Source organism: Panthera uncia, unplaced genomic scaffold (assembly GCF_023721935.1).
Source record: "Panthera uncia isolate 11264 unplaced genomic scaffold, Puncia_PCG_1.0 HiC_scaffold_413, whole genome shotgun sequence".
NCBI classification, from domain to species: Eukaryota; Metazoa; Chordata; class Mammalia; order Carnivora; family Felidae; genus Panthera; species Panthera uncia.
Window position 1 is genome coordinate 1 of NW_026059554.1, and position 26,416 is coordinate 26,416.

The 26,416-nt window shown below is 54.2% G+C and overlaps 1 protein-coding gene across 1 annotated transcript; it reads left to right on the top strand.

Annotated features, from left to right (window-relative positions):
- Nucleotides 1-4,146: 4,146 nt before the first annotated feature.
- On the top strand, nucleotides 4,147-26,416 carry LOC125918061 (glutamate receptor ionotropic, kainate 3; the record flags this gene model as incomplete). Its single annotated transcript, XM_049624113.1, has 6 exons — nucleotides 4,147-4,490; nucleotides 9,470-9,588; nucleotides 12,049-12,266; nucleotides 22,611-22,833; nucleotides 23,361-23,611; nucleotides 26,202-26,416. Coding segments are annotated over 6 exons (1,350 nt in total), but the record flags the coding sequence as incomplete, so codon positions are not given.

Here is a 26,416-nt window from a genome sequence, read left to right on the forward strand (position 1 = left end):
CCTGCCAGGAGCCATTCCCTAATTAGCACCCCCAGTGCCACATGCTCGGGAACGGCTGTTAGGCACACTGATGAATTTAGGGGCACCCAGCAGGAGCCGGAAACAGATCTCTGGGGAAGTGAGAGTATGTCCTTTCTTTGCACAGCCCCAGACACTCTCCCAGCAATTTATCTGATGCCGTTTAATATCAGTGGCAGTAATAAAACACTATTTTAGTGGGGGGGCGGGCGGGCGGGGGGGAAGAGCCTATCTCCAAGTAAGGTCACACTGCCAAGTACTAGGGACGAGGACCTGAACGTATTTGGAGGGCGCGCGCAATTCAACCCCCTACACGTGACTTGCATGGTAGTGTGGTAAAGCATTGGGGTTTGAGGTCATGGTGAACGGGGTCCAGGTACTGGCTCAGCCATTCACCTGCTTGGAAGGCAGCTATGCTCGCTACTGTACCGGAAACACCACCTGCCACTCAGACCAGTAGAGGTCGAAGCAATCTCCTAGCCTGAATGAGCCATAGTACCCTCATCTAGAATGTGGTAATAACATTTACTGCCACAGGAGGCTGCTGGGGGGGGGTGTCATATAAGGCAGTAAAGTATATGTAGCATGCTTTGCAATGATTGGTGTATAGGAATCATCCATGAATGACTGTGGTCATTACTGTTTTAACTGGGCAGGTCACAGTCTGAGTAACAAGACATCCTGGGGGATCCCAACCAAGAGGCTGAGCACAGAGGTGGGGAATCTGATGGAGACCATACTTGGGAATGCGAGGAGGCAGGTGCCAACCGGAATACCGGACACGTGGAGCAAGCTGGGGCTCAGGGGGCAGATCCTTCCCTGGGGAGAACCCCTGGCTTAAGAGAAGGCTGATCAGCAATAAGTTGCCGGAGGTGGGACCACGGTCACAAGTCTGTTCCCGGAGCCGGGTTCCCCTGGTTTCACTTTCTGGTACGAGGCGAGTATCCAAGCAGCAGCCAAGAGGGCGGGATGCTAAGGGCCAGACTGTGGAGCTGTAGCTGGGTAAGTGGTTCTTGCCTTCAGTTCTGGTCGTTGGGCACACGGTGGAGCAAATGGCGACAAGTGGCCGCGCACAAGTATGGCGTAGAGTAGGAGAGGCTGGAGCCAAGTGCGTCCTGACAGATTCTTGGTAAGGGAAAGCTGCTTATGGGGATGACGTAATGCCCAGGAAGGGTTGTCCGGCCCGTTTCAGAGGTATAGGAAAGGTATGGAAAGGTCCTCAGGCAGATGGGACCAACAGATCTCTCGTAAGACCAATGAGTGTGATGGACAAGTCAGGTTTGGTTTGGCCAAGGGCATGATTGCTGTGAATATGAGGGCAAGGGCCTTGGACCTTCTTGCAGCCTCAGTTTCCCTCCATGAGAAATAGAGGTTGGAATCGAGGTTTCTGAAGGTCTCTCATCCAGCTCCGACAGCCCACGATTTTACCAACCATCCTCAAAGAAAACTGGCACGAGTGGGAAGAGCCTGCCAAGATTGGGCCTTTCGTTCTGAGTAATGAGCTGAAACAGCAGAGGCTTGACATCTGTTCCCCTCTTTCAAGGGAAGCTGGACAAAATAATGCCTTTTAGCAGTGAAATCGTAACCAACGGTGAAATGTAGTGTTTCCGGCCGCAACACCAGCTTTCCTGAAGCCCCAAGGGAGAACACACATCAAAACCCCCTTGAGGAAGGACAGGTTGACCAGCTGACTCTCTGCCGTAAGCACAGAATGCCGTGGACGCCCGCCTCCCAGCATGCGAGAGCCGGAGGACGGGAGGCTGGTGGGAAGATCCTGAAGGTTCTGTGATCCCCAGTCACTAGCCCTTTCATCCAACTTGCCATCAAAGCCAAAGGAAGACTGGCACCATCGACTTTGAGGTTCTTGCCAGGAACCCACTCCAAGCCTCAGAGGCCATTCCCAGAGGCCAGCTCCAAATGAGCAGTGACGATGATGTTGGAGTCAGAGCAGAGCCCCTCAAAGCAATGTGCTTTGAAGGGTTGGGGCCAGGGGAAGCCAAGTTCTAGAATCAGAAGCCCACTACACTCTTGTCATGCCAACATTATACAGGATCCTAGAACGAGCACCGAAAGGAACCTTCCAGCATGCCCCACCCTGGCCCCCACCACTTTGAGTCCCAGCAGCATCCGCCAGCAGGGGCTCACTTGACAGGAAGCTCCGTAAGAGCGGGAGCTGGGACTCCGGCTCAGCCTTGCATCCCAGACCGGAGCGTAGTAGGTCTTGAGAAGACACATATTATTCACTCTGCACCTTCCCTGATAGTTCTCTCCTTTCGTTGCATTCCTTTGTACACACCCTGGACTGACAGGGCTCCAGGGAGCCACTCAGCATTTCATCTTCCTCTGCCTTCCAAGCTAGGCAAGTTCCGACTCACGCGTTCAGACACTTACAAAAGGAAGGTCCCAGTATGAAACATCCTTTGTATTAGGCTCCTCCTCCCTGTCTGTCCCAGGTTCCAAGGTTCGCTGAACCCTTGGGCTCCAAATGTCAATAATCGGCTGAGGGGGCTGCCACTGAAAGGAAAATCATGGGGGTTGCAACGTCAGGGTTGTGTGTTCGTCATTGCCCTCCGCCCCCAGCCCGGAGCACCTGCAGAGTCTTTTACGAGCTGGGGTTCTACCCAGATTAGCCTTCCCTTCCTTGAATCTGATTTCAACTTGGTTGTTCGTTCCTGTTCTAGGATTGGTGAAGTCAGAGTTAGTGTTAACAGTTACCATTTAGGAAACAATTTGTATAATGTCCATCTCCCCCACCAGATTGTAAGCCCAGAAACCATGTCTGTTTGGCTGAGCTCTGCATCCCTAGTCCTTGGCGGAGCTCATACAACGAATGAATGAGCGCATGAATGAATGAATGAATGAAGCTGGGCCACGCCAGTGGGTGGCTGCCTAGACACATTGCCTTGGAAAGAGATCTCAGAAGCAGCCACCCCGCCTTTGCAAAAAGGTCGTTAGTACTGGTCTTTAGGACCCGAGCTCCCTCTCTGTTCTGACCACACCTGAGATAGGGAAGTGATAGCTTGATTTACATTCTGATATGTAAATAGCCACAGGAGCCCTCCCAGAGGAAAACACTATTAACTAACAAATATTCTAGAGGCTGAGATGGGGCTTGGGAATGGACAAACAAAGCAGTAAATCAGCTACAGTCCCAGCTGCACTTAGGAACTCACTGGTAAATAGGCAGATAAGACAGAAAGTCACATGGCCACACATCCTGCATTCAACCTCAGCAGGTTAGGACCTTACCGTGGGGCAGAGCAAGCTTCATGGGAGTTTAGAATTGGAGGCTATCAGGGAGGGCTTCTTGGAGGAGGTAGCCTGTGCAAAGAAAAATCGTAGGTGGTAAGAGACAGCAGGGAGAGGGCATTCTCAATAGGGCACAATGTGTGCAAATCGGGAGGGTGAAAAAGGGAATGTGGTCATCAGGAAGCAGTTACATGGGGTCTCACATAGCAGGAGACCAGTGGGGTGGAGGCTGGAAAGGTGGGAGAATGAGGGATTATAGATTTTTAATCAGGAAAAGCTCAGACCGAAGAGACAGACCTTTAATTATTACCCTCATTAAAATTGTGGTGAGCTAAAATTGGCCAACATAGGAACATTCCTAGCCTTCCCCACCCCCTTCCTTTCTTCCTCTGCTTTGCTCTCTTCCCTCCCCTCCCCTATGGAAGAGGGCTCTGGACTTATCTCTCCTTCCAAAGAGGGTATTATTTTTGCCCAACTGGTCTTCGGGGGCTCTTAGGATGTACAGAATATCCAGAACAGAGCGAAGCAGTCAAGATGTGGAAAGGAGAGGAAAACAGATTCAAATAAGGTTGCTTGTGGATTCATGATGTTTGAAAGTCACAGAGAAAGAGCAGGAGCTATTTTTGAAGGTTTGTAGATTGCTGAACTATATTTATTTGACAAAACCCCATTTTGAGAATGAACCCCCATGGGTTACAGCTTTAATAGGGTTCCGTTCTCTGCGTGTCGATACCGCTGTCCTCTTCCTGGAGGCCAAGAGCTCTTGGAGAACGGGGGTCAAGTCTAATTCATCGTGGTCTCCCCAGCATGCTGGGCATGGCCTGGCGCAGGACAAAGGTTAGTAAAAGTTGAAACTGAAGAGTGGGCAAGTGACCCAAGGCTCAGACGACGGGCTCCATTCCGCTCCCTTACCCTCCCTCCTCCAGGAAGAGGTGTCTGTCCCCTGCTAGTCTGAGGCTTGGCTCTTACGTCTGTCTGTGCATATCTGTCTCATTGCAGAAGGCAGATCTGGCCGTGGCCCCCCTGACCATCACCCATGTCCGCGAGAAGGCCATCGACTTCTCCAAGCCCTTCATGACACTCGGTGTGAGCATCCTGTATCGAAAACCCAATGGCACCAACCCTAGTGTCTTCTCCTTCCTCAACCCGCTGTCCCCAGACATCTGGATGTACGTGCTGCTCGCCTACCTGGGTGTCAGCTGTGTCCTCTTTGTCATTGCCAGGTAAGGGTAATGCCTTGGCCAGAGCTCTGGCCCAAGGTTGGGATTTTAGGGAGCCAGACTGGTCCCTACATCCTCAGTCCTTCACACAGAAGGCCCACGTTTAAGGCCACTGCGCTGCCTGTCCCTGTGTCCTTTGCCGAGGCTCAGATCCCTTTACATCCTTCAAGCAACATTCCACAGCCCCCTGGGTATGACTCCCCCAGGCCTTACTCTAGTCTGTGTCCACAACTGGGAGGCAACTGTTGTATCCCAGGCCCTGGGAGCGGGTTAAGCTATCACCCAGAGCTGATCACCTGGGCCAGGCACCCAGTACGACAGACTCAGGTGCACTGGATGGTCCATGGTGGTTGGTGGGAGGAGGTCACTAGGGGGCAGGTTCAGCTTGGTGTTTACTGAGCACCTGGCATTTGCCAAGCACCGTGCTCTGGAACTTAGAGCCATTGTCTTAAGTGATTCTCTCAGTCTGCCATGAAGGGGAGACGTCTGAGGCTCACAGAGGTCCCATGTTTGCCAAGGCCATCCTGGCAATAAGTGACACGTCGGGCATTTGAACTCTGGTCACCCGGCGCTTTATGTGTGACCCACATCTCTGACCACCTGGACGTTTGTCCTTTGCCCCTGCCCCAAGGTGGCAGCTCCCAGGCCCTGAGCCCTCTGCCCCCTCCTTCCAGGCTCCGGCCCCAGCCCCTGCCCTGGTTCCTTTTTCTCTAAATCCTAACGAGGTGCGAAGAGGGGCTTCTCTAGAGAGGCAATTTGAGATCCAAGGACTTGGTGTTTTGGCCTTTTTTTTTCTTCCCCCTCCGGAGTCTTCTTTGAAAGCCTTCCCCCCACCCCGCTCCCTTTCGCTCCCTCCTCCCGCACAGAGAGAGACCAAAGGGAAGGATGTGAGGGATGAAATCTGCCTGCCTCGGAAGCCCTGGGCTGCCAGCTGGCCGGTGCCGCCTGCCTGCTCTGCCCAGCCCGCCTGCCACGGAGAGGCCTTTATCACGCCTCTTTCTCTAATGGCCTAACAAGCCTTTGAAAGCAGGAGCCACTCTCCAGAGCTCTTACTATAATTTTAGCAGCGCCAGCCCACTCTCAGCTCCCCACCCCCTGCAAAACAGGGCCAGTTTCTCTGGCGTTCCTTCCGCCCATTCCGTGTGCGGCCAGTCCCCCTCCAGCCCCTGGCCTTTCAGCCTGCTTTTCGCCGCCTGCCTCCCGGCGAGGAAGAAAGGGGCCCCCTTGCCAAGGTTAGGCTGGGGAGACTTTCTGGAAGAGATGGGATTTCTGCAGCTGCTGGAATGACAGGACAGGAGAGGGGCAAGGGACCTGGTCACAGAGCCGCGAACAGGGTCATCGTACAGTTGGCACGTTAGGTAACACACATGTTACACCCTTCCCGTCTGATCCTTAGAAAGGTCTAGGGAAGTGGGTGTAATTCTCCCCACTTTGCAGAAGTAGCAAACGAGGTTCAGAGCGGCTAAGTCGGTGCCTAAGGTCAGAAAGCTTCTTCTTGCAGAGTTGGGTCCCAGAGCGAGGCCTGTCAGTTTGGAGTCGGGTGGCAAACACAGGTGCCCGTGGGGCTGGACAGGAAGCTAGAGGGAGGGAAGCAGGGAGGGGGAGAGACGGAAGCAGACTGGAGGACGCTCCCCTGGGGAGGACAGCCTCTCTGGGCTCCAGCAGACGGCACTGGGCAGGAATGCGGGGCCAGAAGGACAGAGTTCATGGTTTTTAGAGACACATGTAAATTTTTCAACGGACAGCTCATGACTTCTATAGGTAGCCACTAACTTGATTTTTTTACAACACTGTCAGGGTCAAGCCCAGCACATCCATAGGCTAGAGGTGGCCCTCTGTCCCCCCTCCCATGTGGCCTGTGTCCTTTAGACCGCTCCACGTTGGCTGCTGGAAAGCTGGACACAGCTGCCCCAGAGGTGGGGTCCGTGAAGTGTGGGCAGGTCCCCAGGCCCACTTCAGGGCCGCTCTGCTGTGTCGCACGACCGTCCGTCTTGTAAAGTGGCCTGGCCTGTGTCTGTCGGGCACCAGGAGTCGAGGCATTAACTAAGGCCTTTTTCCACCACCACAATGTTCTGCTTTATGCCTGGAGAGGTAGAAGGACAGGAAAGGAGGGAGTGTGCATTCTCACAGAGGACAGGACTGCCGGCACTCGTCAGCAGAGGGGTGGTTAAAAGCACCTATGAAGTCATTACAGGGAGTTAGGCAGATCCGGAAGAACTGATCTGGAAAGAGGCTGGTAACTTATTCAGTGGAAAATCCAAATTTTAGGGAGTACTATGGTATGATTTTTTGTGTGTTTAAAAAGTATCACAGGTACCGTGTATGTGGGCACACAGGACTGGTGGGGTCTCGTCAGAAATCATCTTTATCTCTCACCCCCGACCTCCCAGTGTGTTCAGAGGTGAGGCTGTCCTTGCCCTCGGTGAAAGTTTTTTCAGGGCCTGCCACTTTTTGGCCCACTCCCAGGTCTCAGAAATCCTAGGTCTCTCTCCAACCACAAACACTGTTTCAATTCGGAAACTAGAAGGTTGAGGGGCACCTGGGTGGCTCCGTCGGTTAAGTGTCCGACTCTTGGTTTCGACTCAGGTCGTGATCTCACGGTTGGTTGGTTCGAGCCCTGGGTCGGGCTCCGTGCTGATGGCGCGGAGCCTGCTTGGGGTTTTCTCTCTCTCTCTCTCTCCCTCTCTCTCTGCCCTTCTCACTCTCTCTCCCTCAAAAATAAATACAAACTTAAAAAAAAATCAGAAACTTGAGTCCGGTATAGTCCTCGACATTTCTAGACATTTCTACCTTTGTTCACAAATCAGACTCCTCCCCTCGCCTGCACCTGGGCCCGCCTGGGCAGTGCCTCCTCGGTCGGCCTGCTCCCCTGCTCAGCACCCAGCCCTGCAACAGCCCAGGCCCCGTGGCTTCTCCCTGTTACGGTCCTGTTGCCTGTCTCGGATAGGACCCAAGGTGGAGCCGGGCCCATCTGGCCCAGGGAAGCCCTGTTGGCCCAGGGTCCTTACACCTGGCTGTGTCTGGGCACGCAGGCCAATGCCATGCAGCAGGGACTTGCCCTCCTGCGTGCATCCACGAGGCACACCTCAGCCACACACACATGGACCCAGGTGGCGGTCCACCTCGTTACAGAGCTGCCTGCCGGGCTTCCCCGGCAGTCCCGTGGGAACCCCTCTCCCCAGACTTCACGGGGAGATCCGAGGACCGCTGAATGTGTGGCTCTCCAGAGGTCTCTTCCCCAGAACCTTCCCACAGCAGCCTCCGCCTCCACTCTCCTCGGGCTTCAGTCTCTTCCTTCTGGATTTCTAGAGCCCCTAGCCAGTTTGTGGCCACTGCCTTTGAATATCCCCGTCTTGGTTGGAAGCCTCCCTTTAAAATTTCACGCGTGTAGGATCTTCCCACCTTGTGAGGACAAAATTCTTCTCACGCGAGCTTTGGCGATCAATGTATAATTCATTAAAGCTTTTAAAGAGGGGGCTGGAAAAGTCACAACAGCATGCTTAAAGCGTATCGTACATTAAAAAACAAAACAAAATTATCCTGGACACGTCTCTCCTTCTGGGTCTCTCGTCTCAGCATCCTACCCCACGCCAGCCACGCCAGCTTCTTGGGGACCATCTCCACGGGCTCTCAGTCTCCCCCCAGGACTGTAGCCTCCTCCGGCTTTACACTTCCTCAACTGCAACCCTTTTGCAATAAACAAAGATCCCTCCGTAATCAGGACTTCTCTTCCTTAGAAGGCAGTGGGGGGCTTTAAGTAACAATTTTTTTTCCTGTCATACAGGTATTTGTAGATTCAGAGCGAAAAAATCTGAACAGTTATGTAACACATTGTTCTCTCCGGGGGTGGGAACCCTCCAGTACTTTTCACTTTTTCACTGTATTCTTCTAGACCGTTTGAATATTTTATGAAGAGCATGTTTTGCTTCTTTTTTTTTTTTTTTTTTTCATTTTAAGTACATAAGTAATTGAAAAGCCGATTCTTGGGGCGCCTGGGTGGCTCAGTCGGTTCCGCGTCCGACTTCGGCTCAGGTCATGATCTCACGGTTTGTGGGTTCGAGCCCCGCGTCGGGCTCTGTGCTGACAGCTCAGAGCCTGGAGCCTGTTTCAGATTCTGTGTCTGTCTCCCTCTCTGCCCCTCTCCCACTCACCTCTCTCTCTCTCTCTCTCTCTCAAAAATAAATATTAAAAAATTAAAAATAAATAAATAAGCATTAAAATATTAAAAAAAAAAAAGAAAAGCCAATTCTTATTTTTAAAAATTAATATAATCCATATAAAGCAACAGGCTTCCCTGAAATTCCTGCCACCATTCTGACCCCCTCCCCAGAGGGCAACACTGATATTTTTAGACAGGAATCTTTCCAGACTCTTCCAACGGGTTTGTATACACATGTATGTGAAGAGGTGTAGGGCTGTGTCTTTAGGAATCTATTTATATAAATGTGATCATATTGTTCGTATTTTTATCATCTATTTTTTTTTTTAACCCAACAGCATGTGTGGAAGGACTCTCCCTGTCGGGACATCTAGACATCTCTCATTCTCTCCCATCAGCTGTGTGACATTGCAGAGTATGGTTCTGACACAGTTTACTTAATCATTTTTCTGTTGAAGGACATTTAGGCTGTTTCCAGTTTTTGCTATTGCAAACAATGCTTTGATAAACACCCTCTTTATGCTCGTGTACGGGCGTTTTTTCTAAGCTGGATAATGAGTCACAGAATTGCTAGGTTGAAAGGCATGTGCACTTTTAATTTTAAGAGATACTGCTGAATTACTTTTACAGCCAGAAAAGGGCATTAACAATAAAGAACGAGAAGCAAAATGGCCCTGAGTTCCCATTCCCTGCCTCCCCAGCAGAACACTAAGTCAATCGGAGTTAAAGGGGCAGCGCGGCCGCGTTTGCTAAGCAAGCAGCCCCTTCCCCCGCTGCCGGCTCCCCACAGCTCCGCCCCAGCGCTCCCCTCTCCCTGCTGCAGGTTCAGCCCTTACGAGTGGTACGATGCACATCCCTGCAACCCTGGCTCCGAGGTGGTGGAAAACAACTTCACTCTGCTCAACAGCTTCTGGTTCGGCATGGGGTCCTTGATGCAGCAAGGTATGTGGCCTCTCCCCAGGGGCCTCCTCTCCAGGAGGGGGTACCTCCTCTCCTGAGTCCGCAGAGCCTGCCCACCTTCCAGGGCAGCCTCAGACCTGCTAAGCTGCCAGCAGGTTGGAGACACCTGGATAGTCAGGTGTGTACCCTTGTCTCGGGTCCCTGGCTGAACTGGCTCAGGGTCTGAGGCGAAAGCAGATAAGCCAGCCCACCCGTGGCGTGCAGGGTTCATCCCTAGCCTCTCCTGCTCTAGCTGCAGTGGACATAACAGCATCCTGCTTCTGGGGGCCAGCCCCACCGGTGGCCTCGCCACCTTAGACTCTGGCTGAGCAAAGCTGAGCTGAGAATGGGCCAGACTGGAGGCAGGGAGGCAGGGCGGGAGGTCACTGCAGGAATGAAAGCATGAGACCTGAACTGGAGTCGTGGCTGTGGGGGTGGAGCACAAAGATGGACCAAGAGAACTTCAGGATGTCGCAGGGATAGGACTTGGTGACCACCCAGCCCTGGGGAGCCTGGGAACCGGAAGGGTCCTGGCTGAGGTGGGGGGGACATTAGCCTGAGCGCGTCAGGGACGGTATGCACGGAAGGATACCGTTTTCTTCCGTGTTCTCGAGTAGGGGGGGCTGGTGTACCGCACCTGTCGCCAGCCTGGTGGCCTCCCCTTTGGCCAGATCAGCAGCTGCTCAGACGTCTCACAAAGCAGAGTACCTGCACGGGCTGCAAGGAGCGTGGTGCAGACACACCACGGGCTGAAGTGCGTGTGCAAGGAGAGGAGCCCCCAGGCAGGAAACTCCCGGGGAGGACCCCACCACCGCCGCCCTGCGAGCCAGCCTTGCTGGCCAGGAGCCACGTGCTCCTTGCTTCTGCCTGTCGAGTCACACGTCTAAAGCCTCTTAATTCAGGGAATGAGGTGTTGGGGGAGTGTGGAACCAAAGTCTCTGCCTATGTTAGGGTCCCACTGCGGGGCAGTGGGTGACAAGGGGGCAAGGAAGGGAAAGAGATCCCAGGGGCAAGAATTCTCTGTTCCTCGCTCACCTGTGTGTGCTCGAGAGGCCCACTACAAATCCTGGTCCTCAGTAGACCTCGATCAGCGAATGCGAAATGAATGGTATTATCCCAGCGTGTCCTGAGTGACCGCTACGTGCCAAGCCCTGTGCTGGGCACTAGAACGGAGGAAGAGGAGAGAGAAATCTGCCCCCGACTCGAACGATCTCCCAGCCACGACAGAGGCCAGCTCAGGGGCCCCGGTAGGGGTCCAGCAGGGCCTGGCGGAGTCCACGAAGGAAACAAGGAAAACAATTCATTCTCCCTCTTGGGGGGGCAGCCCTCGCCATAGCTGGGAGCTATCTGATGAGGCTGGGTGTGGCCGGGTGGGGAAGGGAGCCTCAGAGTTCCCAGTGGTCTCCAGAGCTGGGAAGCGACAGGCGCCTTTTGACGGAAGTGTCTCTTTCAGTCCTCACTATTAATGAGTACCCTGAAGCCTCACCTTGCTTCTTTGTCCATCGTTATCTTTTCTCGGTGACAGTTGGGAAAGACCTGGAAAGCCCCTCAATGCAGTAATAGCTTCTCTCCAGCTGCTATTCAAAGCATGGGCCCCTGATGTATTCCCCACGAGGTTTTGATTAGGAGGGAGAAAAATAGTTATGTATTTGAAAAACTCTCCTTTGAGTGATTTCTTTGAGGAAAAAAAAAAATCATCCATATCAAAGCAGACACTTTTCAGATTGCAGGTCCAAACATTCTGGGAAGTTCAGGAGTCACTTGCTATTTAAATCTCTTGAAAGCCGCCTCGTTAATTACTTCAGTTAGAAGGTTTCATCTAAATTGTGCTCCGCACCCAAGGTCAGGGAGGAAGAGTGATCTATTTCGGCAAAAAAGCTTCAAAAAATGTTGATTTTCTCCTCCTGAGAAGCACCACCCGGCAATCCTGTGTTTGTGTACCGCTTGTATTTCCAACACATTCTCCTCCAGTTCTGTTGCGCTATTTGTGCGAGGCTGGGACAGAGGAAGGACGATTCTCCGTGCTTTGCAGTGTTCCAGAGGGGGAAAGCGTCTGGCATAATCACACAGAGTTAGGAGCATGATTCACTCAGGAACCCAGGGCTTTCTACTCAGAACCTGGGACCCCAGGGGGCTGACAAGCCTGTGAAATGGTGTGCATGTGCGTGTTGTTCTAGAACAATGGTTCTTAAATTTTAGCCCGCCCCAGGATCCCCTAGAGGGCTCACCAGACCCAGACTGCGGCGCCCCACCCCTCAATGACTGATTCAGTAGGTCCTGGGAAGGGGCCTGGGGACGTGCCCCGCTAACCAGCTCCCGGGTGACGCTGAGGCTGCTGGTCTAGGGACCCACTGAGCACTCAGCTGCTCAGCTCTTACTGGATTATCAGTGGAGTCTGGGCCCCAGAGGACTTGAGCAGCCCTAGACATTGTCAGGGACCGCCTGCCCTCTCCATTCTCCCAGGGTCGGAACTGATGCCCAAAGCCCTGTCCACGCGCATCATCGGCGGCATCTGGTGGTTCTTCACGCTCATCATCATCTCCTCCTATACGGCCAACCTGGCCGCCTTTCTGACCGTGGAGCGCATGGAATCTCCCATCGACTCTGCTGATGACCTGGCCAAGCAAACCAAAATCGAGTATGGGGCTGTCAAAGACGGGGCCACCATGACCTTCTTCAAGGTGAGACCCTCCCCCTCCCTTGCAGCACCACAAGCTGACCCTCCCATGCCCTTCACTGTCCTTCCCTAACTGCACAGAATCCATGGGCCAGGAACCCCGGGGGGCTCAGGCCCGGCCTGTTTGAGACCGGTTGGTTTCAGGGAGCTTTGATGACGTGGCCACCTGAGTTGGTCCCGGCACAGAGAGTACACGTCGTCACCCCTGGGACAGGCAGGGTAAATGTGCTGTTCTCTTAAATCGTCACAGGTGGGAGGATGAGACTGGAACAGGGGAAGGAGAAGCGTGGCCCGGACACCCAAACGGGGGCCGGGGCAGTGGGCTCCCTGCGCCTGGCTTAGGGTCTTCATGACCTCCATCTTCCAAGGTGCTGCCCTGCACTTGGAGGTGAGCTCTCCACCACGGAGAGCGTGGCCGGGGGCACGTCCTCCAAGGAAGGGAGGAGGTTAAAACTTGAACAGGCGTCTATAAACATTTCTTAGCGTGTTACACTCTTGGAATGCCGGTGTCCGGATGCAGCCCCTGCCACCTGCTACGGTCACTGTCCTGAGGGGCATCCAGCCATGGCCTCCCTGCTCCTCCTGTAGGGTGTTGGCTCGGTTCCCCCAGGGTTTCCACCTTCTACCAGAGTAGCTATGGTGGAGGAGACTGACTGACCCTGAGAACCAGTAAAGGTTCTTCTGGAAATTAAAGTAAAAACAACAACAGCAGCCACCGCCGAGAGCTCACAGTGGGCCAGACTAGCGGCTTGGCTTCACTGAATCATCAGAACAAGGCCTGTGAGGTGGGAACCACAACTGTTTCCACTTTGCGCGTGTGGAAACTGAGGCTCAGTGATTAAGCAGGTCGTTCAAGGACTCAGAGCTGAAGGACCCAGGTCTGCCTTCCTCCAAAGCCCACGTTCCAGGCCGTTTGTTCTTAGACTGGAATATGCATCCAAATCACCTGGAAGGCTTGGGGAAAACCCAGATTCCTGGACCCCACCCTCGGAGTTTCTGGTTTTGTAGGTCTAGGGCAAGGCCACAAATGTGCATGTGTAAGGCATTCCCAGGTGCCACTGGTGGTGGTCCAGGGACCACACTTGGAGAACCACTACTCTAAGGGTTTCTCAGAAATGGTTAGGATTCGGGAACTCGGGGACTGTAGGTCTAGGCATCCATCCATTTAATTAGTCACTTGCTCTCAATCAGTCTGGAACCCTGGGCCCTGGTTCCCCATCCCCCCAGCTCTTGGGTCCTTCCACGCTAAGCCTCTGAGGGATGAGTTGAGCCTCCAGAGGGGCCTGAGGGAGGAGAGAGGAAGGAAGGAGAGGGCGGGGAGGGAAAGCCTCTACCTCCTGGAACCCCACCAGCACTGGCCCCTACCCTGGCCTCCCCTGTGTCCCTCCTTGAGGGACAGCAGGTGTTTAGTGAAGAGGAAAGAGAGGAAAAGGGCTCCCCTTGTGAACATCGCTGCTGCCACCAAGAAGTGGCAAATGTGGCCTTCCTGAGAGGTCACTATCATGCATCTGGTGCGAGGAACATATAAAAGTGTCATCGCAGGCATGCTGGGGGCTCTCTGGGACCCCGTGTAGGTGTTCATGAGTGTGGGCAGTATGTGAGCATGTGTGTGCCTGCGTGTGTGTATCACAGTATATGGTACACATAAACATGCATTTAGGCACGTATGGGTGCACACAGGTGCCCGTGTACAAAGTCTGCCTGTGCAGGTCTATGTGCATCTTGGTGCTCAGACATAAGCGTTTGCATATATCTGTGGACGTACAGGCGAGCGTATGCATGCGTGTATGTCTGTGGTCTGGGCATGTGGATGTGTACACAGGTGTATATGCCAGAATGTCTACGTGTGTGTGCATGGAGATTATGTGTGTGCGTGTCTGCTTACATGTCCCCGTGGGTGTGTCTAGACAAATGTGAGCATTGGGGGGGGGGGGGTGGACCTCTGTGTCAGCCCACGCATGTATGTGTGTCATAGCTTGCGTGTGTGCATGATGGCCCCTGCACGTGTGTGTGTCTGTGTGAGTGTGTCAGCAAGTGTATGTCATGGTCCGTGCATGTGTGTGTGCCTCATAGCCCCTGCATGCATGTGTCTGCATGTGCGTGTGATGGTTCACACATACGTGTGTGTGTGTGTACACGCGCTGGTGTGAGTGTGCCTGCTCGTGCCTGTCCCCAGGCTGTGGCCCAGCCCTTTGTGCCAAAGCATCTCTCATGCATTACACATGAGCCCATCTCTAAGCAGGGCTCCCGATCAAAGGGAAGCGGCATAAATAAGGCCGATGCAGGCTCATTGCCGCTGATTGGATGCCCTTGCCTCCCTCCACGCTAAGATGCTCAGATTGGCTTCCAAGAGCCTAGTTCCAGCTCCCCGCCGAGCCTCTGTCCTCAGCATCAAGCAGCACCCCCGGCAGCCTGCTCTGCCCTCACGCACCTTCCCTGCAAACAGTGCAGCGAGGAGGGCAGGGGAGGGACAGAGATGCTGTCACCCAGCTGGGATGCTGGGGCGCACGAGGGCCCATGCTCACAAGGGCCGCCGGCCAGAAACAGCAACTCCGCATCTCCTGCGGGACCAACTCCACTTTCCTGCTCTCCTGATCACCAATTAATTCCTCTGGATGTCTGGCTACGTTGCCTCCTGCTTTTTTTTAATGTTTATTTTTGAGAGAGAGAGAGACAGAGTGCAAGACAGGGAGGTGCAGGGAGAGAGGGAGACCCAGAATCCAAAGCAGGCTCCGGGCTCCGAGGCGTCAGCCCAGAGCCCGACGCGGGGTTCGAACCCACAAACCGCAAGATCATAACCGAGCCGAAGTCGGACACTCAACCGACTGAACCACCCTGGCGCCCCTACATTGCCTCCTGCTTTAATCCAAGCGCAGCTCTTCCTGCCCAGGCTCCCTTTTCTCTGGCAACAGCAGTGGGAATGCTTTCCAGGCTGAGAGGAGCTTGAACATGGGGACCCTTACCCTACCTCGGATGATGAGGTAGAAGCCAACACCCACCCAGAAGTTTCCCGGACAAGCTTGCTTCCTCCCCTCTCCCCTGCCCGTGAGTGAATATGGCGCTAGGGTCGGATGGGGATCAGCTTCAGGAGTAGACACAGGGAGCCTAGGAGACATTGGCAAGGTCGACGATAATAGTAACATTTATCAAGCACTCGCTGGATGCCGGGCAACATTCCATGCACTTGGCCTGTATCCGTGTGTGTTTTCCTCACAACTTTGGAAGGTAGAGACCATTGTGATCATCTCCCATTCTGCCCCTGAGGAAAGCAGGCTCAAAAGTGGCCTGAGTTCACACGGACTTGCCTAAGATCAACAGCTAATGAAATGCAGAGCGGGGATTTGAACCCCCGCGGTCTGGCGCCAGGGGCCGTGCTCTCTGTCGCTGTGTGCATGCGGCTTCTCTAAGGAGTCAGCCACGGTCTGGGATTCGGCTGGGGAAGAGCAGAGCCGCAGCCAGTGCGCCTACGTATCCCCAGTCCACACGGTCCCACTGCATCCCGCGTAGTTGTTCAAGCGATACACGTTGAGCGGACGCCGTCGCTGAATTAGAGTTTGGAAAAAAAAAGAGGCAGAAGCCAAGTCGAGCAGGTGCAGGAGACGTGTTAAGGGCAGGAACTGAGCAGGTGGCTCCCTGAACATCCTGGGGTGCAGGGCAGGGGAACTTCGTGTGCTCCTACAGAGCGCCCTCCCCCCGCCCCGACTGAGAGGAGAGCTCCAGGGAGAGAACCCACTCCTGTCCAAAGGCAGCAGCGGGAAGCGGGAAGCCAGGCTGGGGGGGGGGGGGGGGGGGGGGGGGTGCGCCAGAGCCCCGCTCCCACCCTGCAGCCTGGGAGACGGGGCGGCTCGAGGCGCCCCGGCATTCCAAAGGAAATTGCATTTGAAGAGTTGTCGGGGAGCAGCAGACATCACAAACAGCGTCTCCTGTGCTGTCCTCCCTCCGTCTGGGAAGATAAAAATTAATTAGGAGATGAAAAAAGGAAGTCTTTGAAAGCACTGTTTGGCTGTAAAAATATGTAGGCAAAATGTAAAGAAGAACATTGGGGAAGCGTGTTCTTTGGGCAGTTCTGAAAGGAGAAGCTGTACAGCCTCTCTGAGGATTTAGCCCCCTTTGGTGCTGGCGCAAGGCAGGCACGTCGCAGAGGGAGGGACTGCGTGTGAGAGACAGCCGCTCAGGGCAGAGACCAGAGCTGGGGGCCAAGAATTCCAGGCTCCCTGGGGCTCTGGCACCGTCAGCCCCTCCCTCTTGTATAGGCCTGCCCTGCTGTAGCAAGGGAGCCTGGAGAGTTCCTGGAGAGACCTCTGTCCAGCCCCCCACCTTCCAGCCGCTCAGCCGACTCTTCCCTGAGCTGGAAGCCTCACCCTATCTCAGCCTCCAGTTTCTCCTGACTCATCTGCCGGCCTGTCCAGGGTCAGAGTCTTGCCTTCAAGCAGAAGGAGGGTGGGAGGGCCAAAACGCAAGGACCGGGCGAGGTTCGGTGCGTTGTAGCCTGGCCCTGTCCAGTCACATCCGTCTTAAAGTCAGACCGCCCAGGACTTGTTGTCTCTGCTGGGGGACCTTGGGTAAGTCACTACTTCTCTGAGCCTCATTTTGTTCACCTGTACGACGTGGGTACTGATTGCCACCAGACGGCACTCAGCGACAGGACTCAGCGAGCTACCGCACGTACAGTGGTTAGCCCAGTGCTGGACGCAGAAGCACCCAAGTCAGATGCTCCTCTGGTTGGCTGACCCAGAAGACTGGGAAGCAGGCCAGACCCTTTTCTCCTTTTGCCCCGTAGTCCCCAAAGGATTTGGAGAGGGACCAGCCAGCGGACACCTGGTGAAGCTCCCTTCCCCTGGGTCTGTGGGCTTTGTGAAGGACCTTGGTGTCTCTCACGGGATGGTCATATGCCTCCGCACAGAGCTAAGAACTCAGAAGGAGCCCCGAGATCCTCAGAATAGGAGAGATCCCGAGAGGGCAGGCAGAGGGGCAGGGACAGGTGCAGGGCTGGGCCAGTGATGAGGGGAAGTGACTGAAAACTACTGTTCCTGAGGACCTCTCTGTGCCTTCATTTTCTCATCTATGGAATGGGTATGATAACAGTACCCATCTCGCAGAGTTACTGAGATGATTAAGTGGGATAATTCATGTAAACAGCTTAAAACCGTAGCTGACACGGAGCATACATGCCCTAAGTGTTAACTGTGTTTGTTGTTTGTTGTTGAAACTGGAGATACGCAGGCCTCTTCAGCCCACAGATGCAGTTTTGGGGGCCATACATCGCTTGCATTTTCTTACGTTAGTTGCCAGCATTTTAAAATTGAGAGCTTTTTGCATTTAAAAAATTCACATTTCCAGCTTCTTGAAAATGTGAAAGATTTGGCATCACTGAGCTGCTCTCTCGCTGAGCACCAGTTGTGGGAGCCAAGAGGCAAGTATCAATCTCTCCAGTGTTATCAATTCCACTCAGCATTTCCTACTTATTTTACAGCATCCTCCCTGGCCCCCGTCAGCGCCGGGCTTTCCTACCCTGCGCTTTGCGTCATTTATTTTCTATAGAAACTCTGCATTATAGCAATTATTATCCCCGATTTCCAGATGAGAGAACTTAGCCTTAAAGAGCAATAATGATGTCATCCACTTGTCCAGCACTTCCTAGGGACCCAGCCCTGTGCTAAGCCAGCCCCCATTTGACAGAGGTGGAAGATGAGGCTCAGAGGTGTGACATCACTTGCCTGTGGTCCCAGAAGGAGCTGGCATTTGAACCAAGGTTGGCATGACACCAGAGTCCATGCAACAGAGCTGACCCCTCCTGCCGCCTCTATCCCCAGCCTGCAGCCCCCGCCTTCCCAGGCAAGCCTCAGGGGGCATGTGCGGACAGCAGGGTGACCGCTAGACTGGAGGGTCCGTGAGTCTGTCCTGGTGAGGTGACATGTAATGGCGGGCAGAAGCAGCAGACTCCGGGAAGCCGCCTGGTCCCTAAGGAAATAATCCAGGAGACATGATTAACTGCCAAAGCCTCCACACCCAGGGATAAGCAAGCCAATTAATTTGAGGAAAGGTCTCCTCTCCAACATGGAAAATACCCAAGGTCTCGCATGGAATCACATCGCTTCTGCCTCTCTGCACCTGTTCCCTGGGATTCAGCTCCCTTTGAAATTTATATATATATATATATATATATATATATACATTTTTCTTGTACAGAAATGTTAAATTCTCAAGATTAAGTATCTTCAGTTGGGGAAAATCAATTTACTTCTTTGAGGAGGCTGGAATTGAAAGTCGTGAGCCTGAAACTTACTTTCTTGCCAATTTTACTGATAAAAAAAGCCTCTCCGTCCTGGCACATCGCCCTGTATTGGCTGCTCCAAACGATTCCATTAATTGATTTGGGTGACTGGCCCTGAAGCAATGCTTATTAAGGTTCCCACTGGAGCTGGGACAGGCAGGATGACGTGGGAGCCATAGGTGTGCGGGTCTCCGTTCCCTGGGGTGGTGATCATAGCTCCGACCTGAGACTCCAGGAGGGGCCCTGGAGGCTATATCCCTCCCTGCCTCAGATGGGCCTGCTAGAAGGGAGATTTTCAGAGTTGTGCCTTGGAATCACAGAATCCCTGAAAGACAGAAGGAAGGAATTTAAGGGGAGCCAGAGACCATGAGTGGATATGGCTGAGCATCTGAAAATGGGAGCCCCAAAATACAGAAGCACAGCCAGTGGCCATTCTAGGGAGGCAGATTTCAGAACCACCTGTTTAAAGTTTGGAGGTGAGAATTTGTTGACACTGGAACTGGGAGAGCTGAACCTCTTGAAATCAGCATCACAGCCGTCTTCACGCCTTTTTGTCACCTCTCCTCTCAAGAGGCCCTAGCTTCCTGGTGTTCTTACCAGCTCCCTCCCTGTAATCCTTCAGCTTTGAGGCTGAAGGCCTTCAGCCTCAACACCCCCCCACACACACACACACAACCCCCGAAAGAAATTTCTGTCTCCATTTATGGTGGAGTGTTACTGGAAAGAACATATGTTTTGATGGCAGAAGCCTGCTTCTGCTCGACTTGCTGTGGAAAGAAGGAATAAGGTGCTGGGGGAGGATGCGGGGAGGAGTTTGCAGAATGAGGATGAGTTCTCATCTCTTTCTGAGACAGAAGGAGTGGGGCAGGGCTTCCTGAGTGGTTCGTTGTCAAGTTACTTTTGCCAGCACTTGGGATTTACTGATGGATGCCTGGTTTCATGGGAGAGTGGTGGGTAAGACGGGTGAGGTGGAGAAGTGGATGCATGGTTGAGTGATGGATAGATGGATAAAAGAACGGATGGATGGGTGGGTGGATGGGTGGATGGATGGAAGGATGGATGGATGGATGGATGGGTGGATGGATGGATGGATGGATGGATGAATGGATGGATGGATGGTTGGATGGATGGTTGGTTGGATGGAAGGAAGGATGGATGGATGGATGGATGGATGGATGGATGGAAGGATGGATGGATGGATGGAAGGATGGTTGGATGGATGGATGGATGGTTGGATGGTTGAATGGATGGATGGATGGATGGATGGATGGTTGGATGGATGGATGGATGGTTGGATGGATGGTTGGTTGGATGGAAGGATGGAGGGATGGATGGATGGATGGATGGATGAATAGATGGATTCATGCATTAAGAGGTATAAGGGGAGCCCTGACGGTCTCATCAACACCTGGTTCCCACCTCTGATGGAAGGAGAATTTGGAAGCAGGAGAGACTGAGATGGAAAAGAAGCTGAGGTTCCAGAGCCACTGATGGGATAATAGTACTTAGTTATAATGACCATGAGGACAGAGTATCTGAGGAGCATGTATACTTGGCACTAGGGGTGATTGGACTTGGATGACCTGGTTAGAGGAATCATCGGAACTGATTATCTGAAAAAAACAACCATCTGAGGAACAGCAGTAGCTTGTGTGCGTATGTGGGTGAGAGAGTGTATTTGTTACCTTTTCCTGGACAGCTGATTACCTGAAACCGAGTGTCCTAAAACAATGGCATTACGATCTCACCGACTGTGGGTCGGAAAGCAGCACAGCTTAGCTGGGTCCTCTGCGCGGGGACTGTGACAGGCTGTGGTCGAGGTGTTGCCTAAGGCCACAGTCGTCCCAAAGCTGCGCTTCCAAGCTCGTTCACATGGTTGTTGTCAGCAGTCAGTTCCTCCCGCGCTGTTGCACTGAAGGCTTCAGCTCTGTGTTCACTGCTGGCTGGAGGCTGCCCTCTGTTCCTGGCCACGTGGGCCTCTCCGCAGGGCGACTCGCATGGCGGCCAGCTGCCATCAGAGCAGCCAGCGAGAGTGCGAGCAAGAGGGCCAGTCTCCTGGAGCCTAATCTTAGGAGTGACATCCCATCACTCGTGGTGAGGGCAGGGGGAGTTCAAAGCAAATCAGTAGTCCAGTCCGCACTCAAGGGGAGGGGATTACGCAAGGGCATGAGTACCAGGGACGGGGATCTCTGGAGCTAGATAGAAGCTTCCTAGCAACAGTGAACCTGGGCAGAGTGAGAAAGGCCCTGTGGGATAAAAGGAGCCAGAGAAGGAGAGTCTGGATGCCAGAATTATCTAGAAGATAAGCAATGTCTGAGGACTCAGAAAGTCTCAAAAAAGGAATGCTTTTAAGGGCAAGAATGGCTAGTCGGGAGAGGGCATGGGTGGGGGGTTGGCGCAGGAGGAGCTGAGGGGGGAGAGTAGCTGGCGAGATGGAGTAGCTGGAGAGCACGGGGTTTGGAGACAAGGGTTGAGGAGGTCAGAGTAGCTGATGGTGGAGTAGCTGCAAGCAGGAATAGGGAGTCGGATGGCCGGGTTGCTGGGAGCAGCCAGCTTGCCACTCGAATGGAACCCATCAAGGACCTCAGCCTTGAGGCAGGTATATTTGCAGGTGGGATGGTGGCCGCTTCTCTGGGAAGGTGCCCTCAGGCCCGGAGGAGTGGGGTCTTGCCTGCTGCTTTGGGGCACCCCGCTCCCCTAGGCATGCTTGGGCCTCCAGGAGCCAGTTTTGGAGGGGACAGCCCTTACCAGAGCCAGAAGGCCCCGCAGAATAGTAGATACAACTTTCCTCCCAGCCCCTGCCCCCACCGCCCTGACTCCTGACAAACACAGCTTCTTTCCCATCCCCTCCCCATCCCCCCGGCCCTGCACCAGCCTGTTCAAGCACACCCCTGCTGTCACGCACACCGGAGCTGGGCCGGGTGCCAGTGAGACAGGCTGACATCACAGACAGGCACAGCTAGACTTGGAAGCGGCCGGGCACAGTGGGGCCCACAGAGCCACCTGCTCCCCTGGGGACCCTGGAGGCAGGGCCATTCCCCCCGCTGGGAGCAGCTAGCCGGCTGGCTGTAACTTCCTGAGAAAACTCAGGAATGCTGTGCAGCCTGATCTGCCCATTCTTCTTGGCAGCAGGGGACATTCAACCTCGGCCCCCTCTCCCTGCCCCCCCCCCCCCCCCCCCGCACCTTCTCTAAGTCTCCCCAGCCAGCCGGGGCAAGCACAGCTGCCCACCCACCAGGCCTGATCTTAGCCATGCTAGCTGTGTTCGCACAGCAGCGTCCAGCCCGGGATGCTCTGGGGACAATCACAGGAGATAAAGGGCCTGCAGACCACCTGCTTTGACTGCCCCCACTTCTCGCCCCCCCACCCTCCTCAATGAAGCACAACAGACAAACCCTCGTCTTCCCCTGGAACACGGCACACAGGGGGAGCCCTCTTTGGCTGCAGTGGAAGCGGGGGGAGGCCAGAACCCACCAAGCTTTGCCCTCACTGGCATCCACTTCTCCCTGTCTACCCTCACAGAGGTTTCTATGAGGCAGTGAAGCTCAGTGGTTAGGAGCATGGACTCTAGAGCCAGATAGCCTGGGTTCGAAGCCTAAATTTGCTACTAACCTTGAGCAAGTTACTTGGCCATGCTTCCGTTTCTGTAGAACGGAGCCAAGGGTAGTACCCGCCTCCTCAGATCGTTGTGGAGAATCAGTGAGTTAACGCAGATAAAGCTCTTAGAACAAGGCCTGCACATGTAAACCTTTAATACATGTCAGAGAAAAGAAACTCACTTAAAAAACAGTCAGTCCGAAAACCACTGCGCCACGGCAAAGAGCCAGGCGTTTCTAGGTGGGGGGGGTGGGGGGGGCTGAGTCTGAATCCCGGCTTCATCACTCCCCAACTGTGTGTGTCGGGACCTCCTCTCCCAGCGCCTCAGTATCCACGTCTGAGCAAAGGGTCGCATTCCTTCCTCTGAGGGCCGTAGACAGGGTTCAGCGGCTACAGCGCTGTTAAGTACAGCGTGTGGTACTTGGCCCCCGGTGTGCTCGGTGACTGTGTGCATCCCCCCCTCCCCTCGTGGCCCAGAAATCCAAGATCTCCACCTTTGAGAAGATGTGGGCCTTCATGAGCAGCAAGCCCTCGGCGTTGGTGAAGAACAACGAGGAAGGCATCCAGAGGACCCTGACGGCCGACTATGCGCTGCTCATGGAGTCCACGACCATCGAGTACGTCACCCAGAGGAACTGCAACCTTACCCAGATCGGGGGCCTCATCGATTCCAAGGGCTACGGCATTGGCACACCCATGGGTGAGCGAGGGGCTGCAGGCGGGAGTGGGGCTTGGGGGACAGAGGATGGGCAGGGCCCCCACATCCACCCACACACACAGTCTTCTGCCCCCTCTCCCAGCTCATCCCACCGAATCTAAAAAGGTGGCATTTCTTCAGCCCAGAGACCAAGGCGTACGTCCCAACCTCGTGGGGTCAGCCGGGGCCTAGGCAGAGGAGAGCTGGGGCCAACCCAGAGGTGGGGTGAGGCAGGGCGGGGGTGGGGGTGGGGAGTCCGTTCAGAGGTCATGGCTGTTCTCCCTGACTTTTCCCCTGCTGATGCAGCCCAGATACACCGTGTGTTCCAGGGGCCTGTGGAGACAGGGACTCCTAGGCAAAACTCCCCACCCCAAATCAGGACGTTTCTCCCACCCAAACACCGTAGATCATTCAAAGAGGGGCTTTTGTGAGCCTATGGAGATGGTGGCCAGCACCGAGCAGGGTGCCGGCAGGGCGAACGCACACGGCACCGAATGCCGCTGCCAGCCGGACCCCTGTCCCCCACGCAGGCTCCCCGTACCGGGACAAGATCACCATTGCCATCCTGCAGCTGCAGGAGGAAGACAAGCTCCACATCATGAAGGAGAAGTGGTGGCGAGGCAGCGGGTGTCCCGAGGAGGAAAACAAAGAGGCCAGCGCCCTGGGCGTCCAGAAGATCGGGGGCATCTTCATCGTCCTGGCCGCCGGGCTGGTCCTGTCCGTGCTGGTGGCCGTGGGCGAGTTTGTGTACAAGCTCCGCAAAACAGCGGAGCGAGAGCAGGTGAGCCTCGAGGACCGGGACCTGCGCGGGGACGGGAGGGAGAAGGGAGGACAGGGTTCCAGCTGGGTTCGTGCCTCCCAAGCGCACGGGGTATCTGAGCCCACCCTGCCTCCCCCCACCCCCGACCAGGAGGCCCGCCGGCCCCACCCCTGCTCTGACTCCGAGCACACACTCCCACCGCTGCTGTTCCGTTCCAGGACAAGCCCCCTCGCCTCCAGCTGGACCGTGCGACAGCCTCCAGTCTGGCCTTCCTGCCTCCCCGCTCCCATCCCCTCTCCGTACACAGCTAGTGCCCTGTTTCACACTTAATTCAAACCATGTCGTTCCCCTGCACAAAACCCTCCATGGTAATTGTTGGACCTGGGTGATGGTTACATAGGGATTCATTATACGCTTCCCTCTCCTGCATATAGTTGGAAATTTCCATAATCAAAAGTTTAAAAAAGAAAAGAATGTTAAGAGGTCTGGCCCAAGTGTACATGCAGGAGAAGTCTGCTCAACCCATCTGATTAATTCAAGTGTGGTTGAGCAATGTTTCTGGGTCCTGGTAGCAAATTAGAATCACAGGGAGAGAGTTTTTTAAGTGCTAATGTCCTGGCCTCACTCCCAGAGACGGTTTTAATTGGTCTGTGGCAGAGCCTGGCGTTGGTGTCTTAAGAAAGCGTACTTATAGGGTGATTTAAATGTGCACGTGAGTTGAGGGCTGGACAGAGGTCCCTCTCACAGAGAAGTTCAAAGGGACATAGGGCCAGTGTGGAAGGAGACTGCAGTTAAGTCCCGTGTGGAAGGGACCATTCAAAACAGGCGCTTTTTACATCCATCAGAAATGAAATAGGGCCCTTTATCATCAGAAAGCCAGAGTCAGCAAAGAGGAAGGGGAAAGATCATTCTTGGTGTCGCATTTCTCCTGGGCAGGAGGAAAGGGACATGTTCCCGTATTGCTGGGATCAGTCCAAGCGGATACGTTTTTGGAAGGCAACTTCGCAGTCTGGACAGAGTCTTAAAAGTGGCCACACATTTTGACAGTGAATTTCTACTTTTCGAAATGCACCCAGTGGAAGTGGCCAAGGGTAGATGCAGTTTTATTTACAAGGATGTTCACGGAAGTGTTAATTGTCACATGAAGAATGGGGTGGGGGGGGGGAACCCTTGACGTCCAATAAAAAAGAATGGCTAAAAAAAATTACAATACATTAAAAAAGAACCACCAAATTCTTTAGGAATTCCATTGGCATGAGCTCCACATTGCACCAAAAGCCTACAAGACCTGGTCCTGGTCCACTTGTCTGACTTTCTCCCTCTCACACTGAACCCCTTTACACTGCTCCACACACATCGGCCTTCTTTTTAGTCCTTAACACACCAAACACAGTTCAGCCCCAGGCCATTTGCACATGCCGTTCCAGCCACCTGCAATGCTCTTGCCCCAGAGCACCCTGTCGTTGGCCTATTCTAGCCATTCAGGTTTCAGCTCAAATGCCACCACTCAAGTAGCCTTCCCCACCTGCCCCCACGCCCAGCCCCCGCTCTATCCCATTCCACTGGTTTATTCTCTTAGAGATAGTTACCATTCCCTGAAGTGATTTATTTGCTTGCAAGTTTATTACCTGTTTCTATCACATCCTAGACCGTAAGCTCCCTGAGGGCTGAGACCTGTCTTTTTCACGTCTGTATGCCTAACATTTAGAACAGTGCATGGAACATAGTAGGCCCGCAATAAATATTTTCAGAATGAATAAGGGAGGTAAGAGGGAGGCTATTCTGTGTTTAGTGGGTGAACAGGGGAAGCTTGGAGGGGAAGCGGGTAAGAGGCAGAGCCAGAATTCGGAATTCCCCTGCACCACACCGGCCGCCCACAGGTGCCTGGGTGTGCTAATACCCTGACCTCATGCAGAAGTTGAGCTATCAACAGCGCCCCCTGTCTGCCAGACAAGTCACAGGACAGCCTCCGTCTGTTGGGCTCAGAGGAGCCACTGCCCTCAGATACCTGCAGGCAAAGCTGTACCTTTGCCTTCCCTTCTGGGTGCCCATGAGGGACCCAGGCCAGAAGCCACTGCCACCCCGCTGCCTTGCAGGGACCCGCCTCCCAGTTGCGCACCTTGAGAAACATGCTGGACTTTCCCTAGTGGGAACACAGTGATTCTCCCCTCAGTTGGAAGCCCTCCCAGGGGAAAGGTTACCCATACATTCACCGGGTGTTTCTTAAGCTTGACTCTGGGCCAGGCCAGAGCTGGGCTCACCCGGATGAGGCTGGTTTGGTTCCTGCCCTCAGAATCTAGTGGAGAAAAATCAGACAGGTCAGCTCCTCAAACTTTAAGGTACGTGCCAATCAGAGCCTCAGTTTGCTCCTCTGTGAAATGGGGATAGGATGATACTACCTGGCCTATCTCCCTTAGTCTCCAAACAAGAATGTAATGCTTTGTAGGCTGCCCCACAAACTGATCATCCTGAGTGGGCAGCGGGTGGGTGGCCTGAAGGTGAGAGAGAGACAGGCAGCCTTGGCACAGCCTGGGGAGGAAAGGGAGGCACTGGCTGGGGTTGCAAGGCCAAGCCTCACCCATGTGCCCCTTGCCCTCCCACCCCACCCCAGCGCTCCTTCTGCAGCACCGTAGCCGATGAGATCCGTTTCTCCCTCACCTGCCAGCGTCGGGTCAAGCACAAGCCGCAGCCTCCCATGATGGTCAAGACAGACGCTGTCATCAACATGCACACATTCAACGATCGCCGGCTTCCGGGCAAGGACAGCATGGCCTGCAGCACACCATTGGCCCCTGTATTCCCCTAAGCACAGGTGGGGTGGGGACT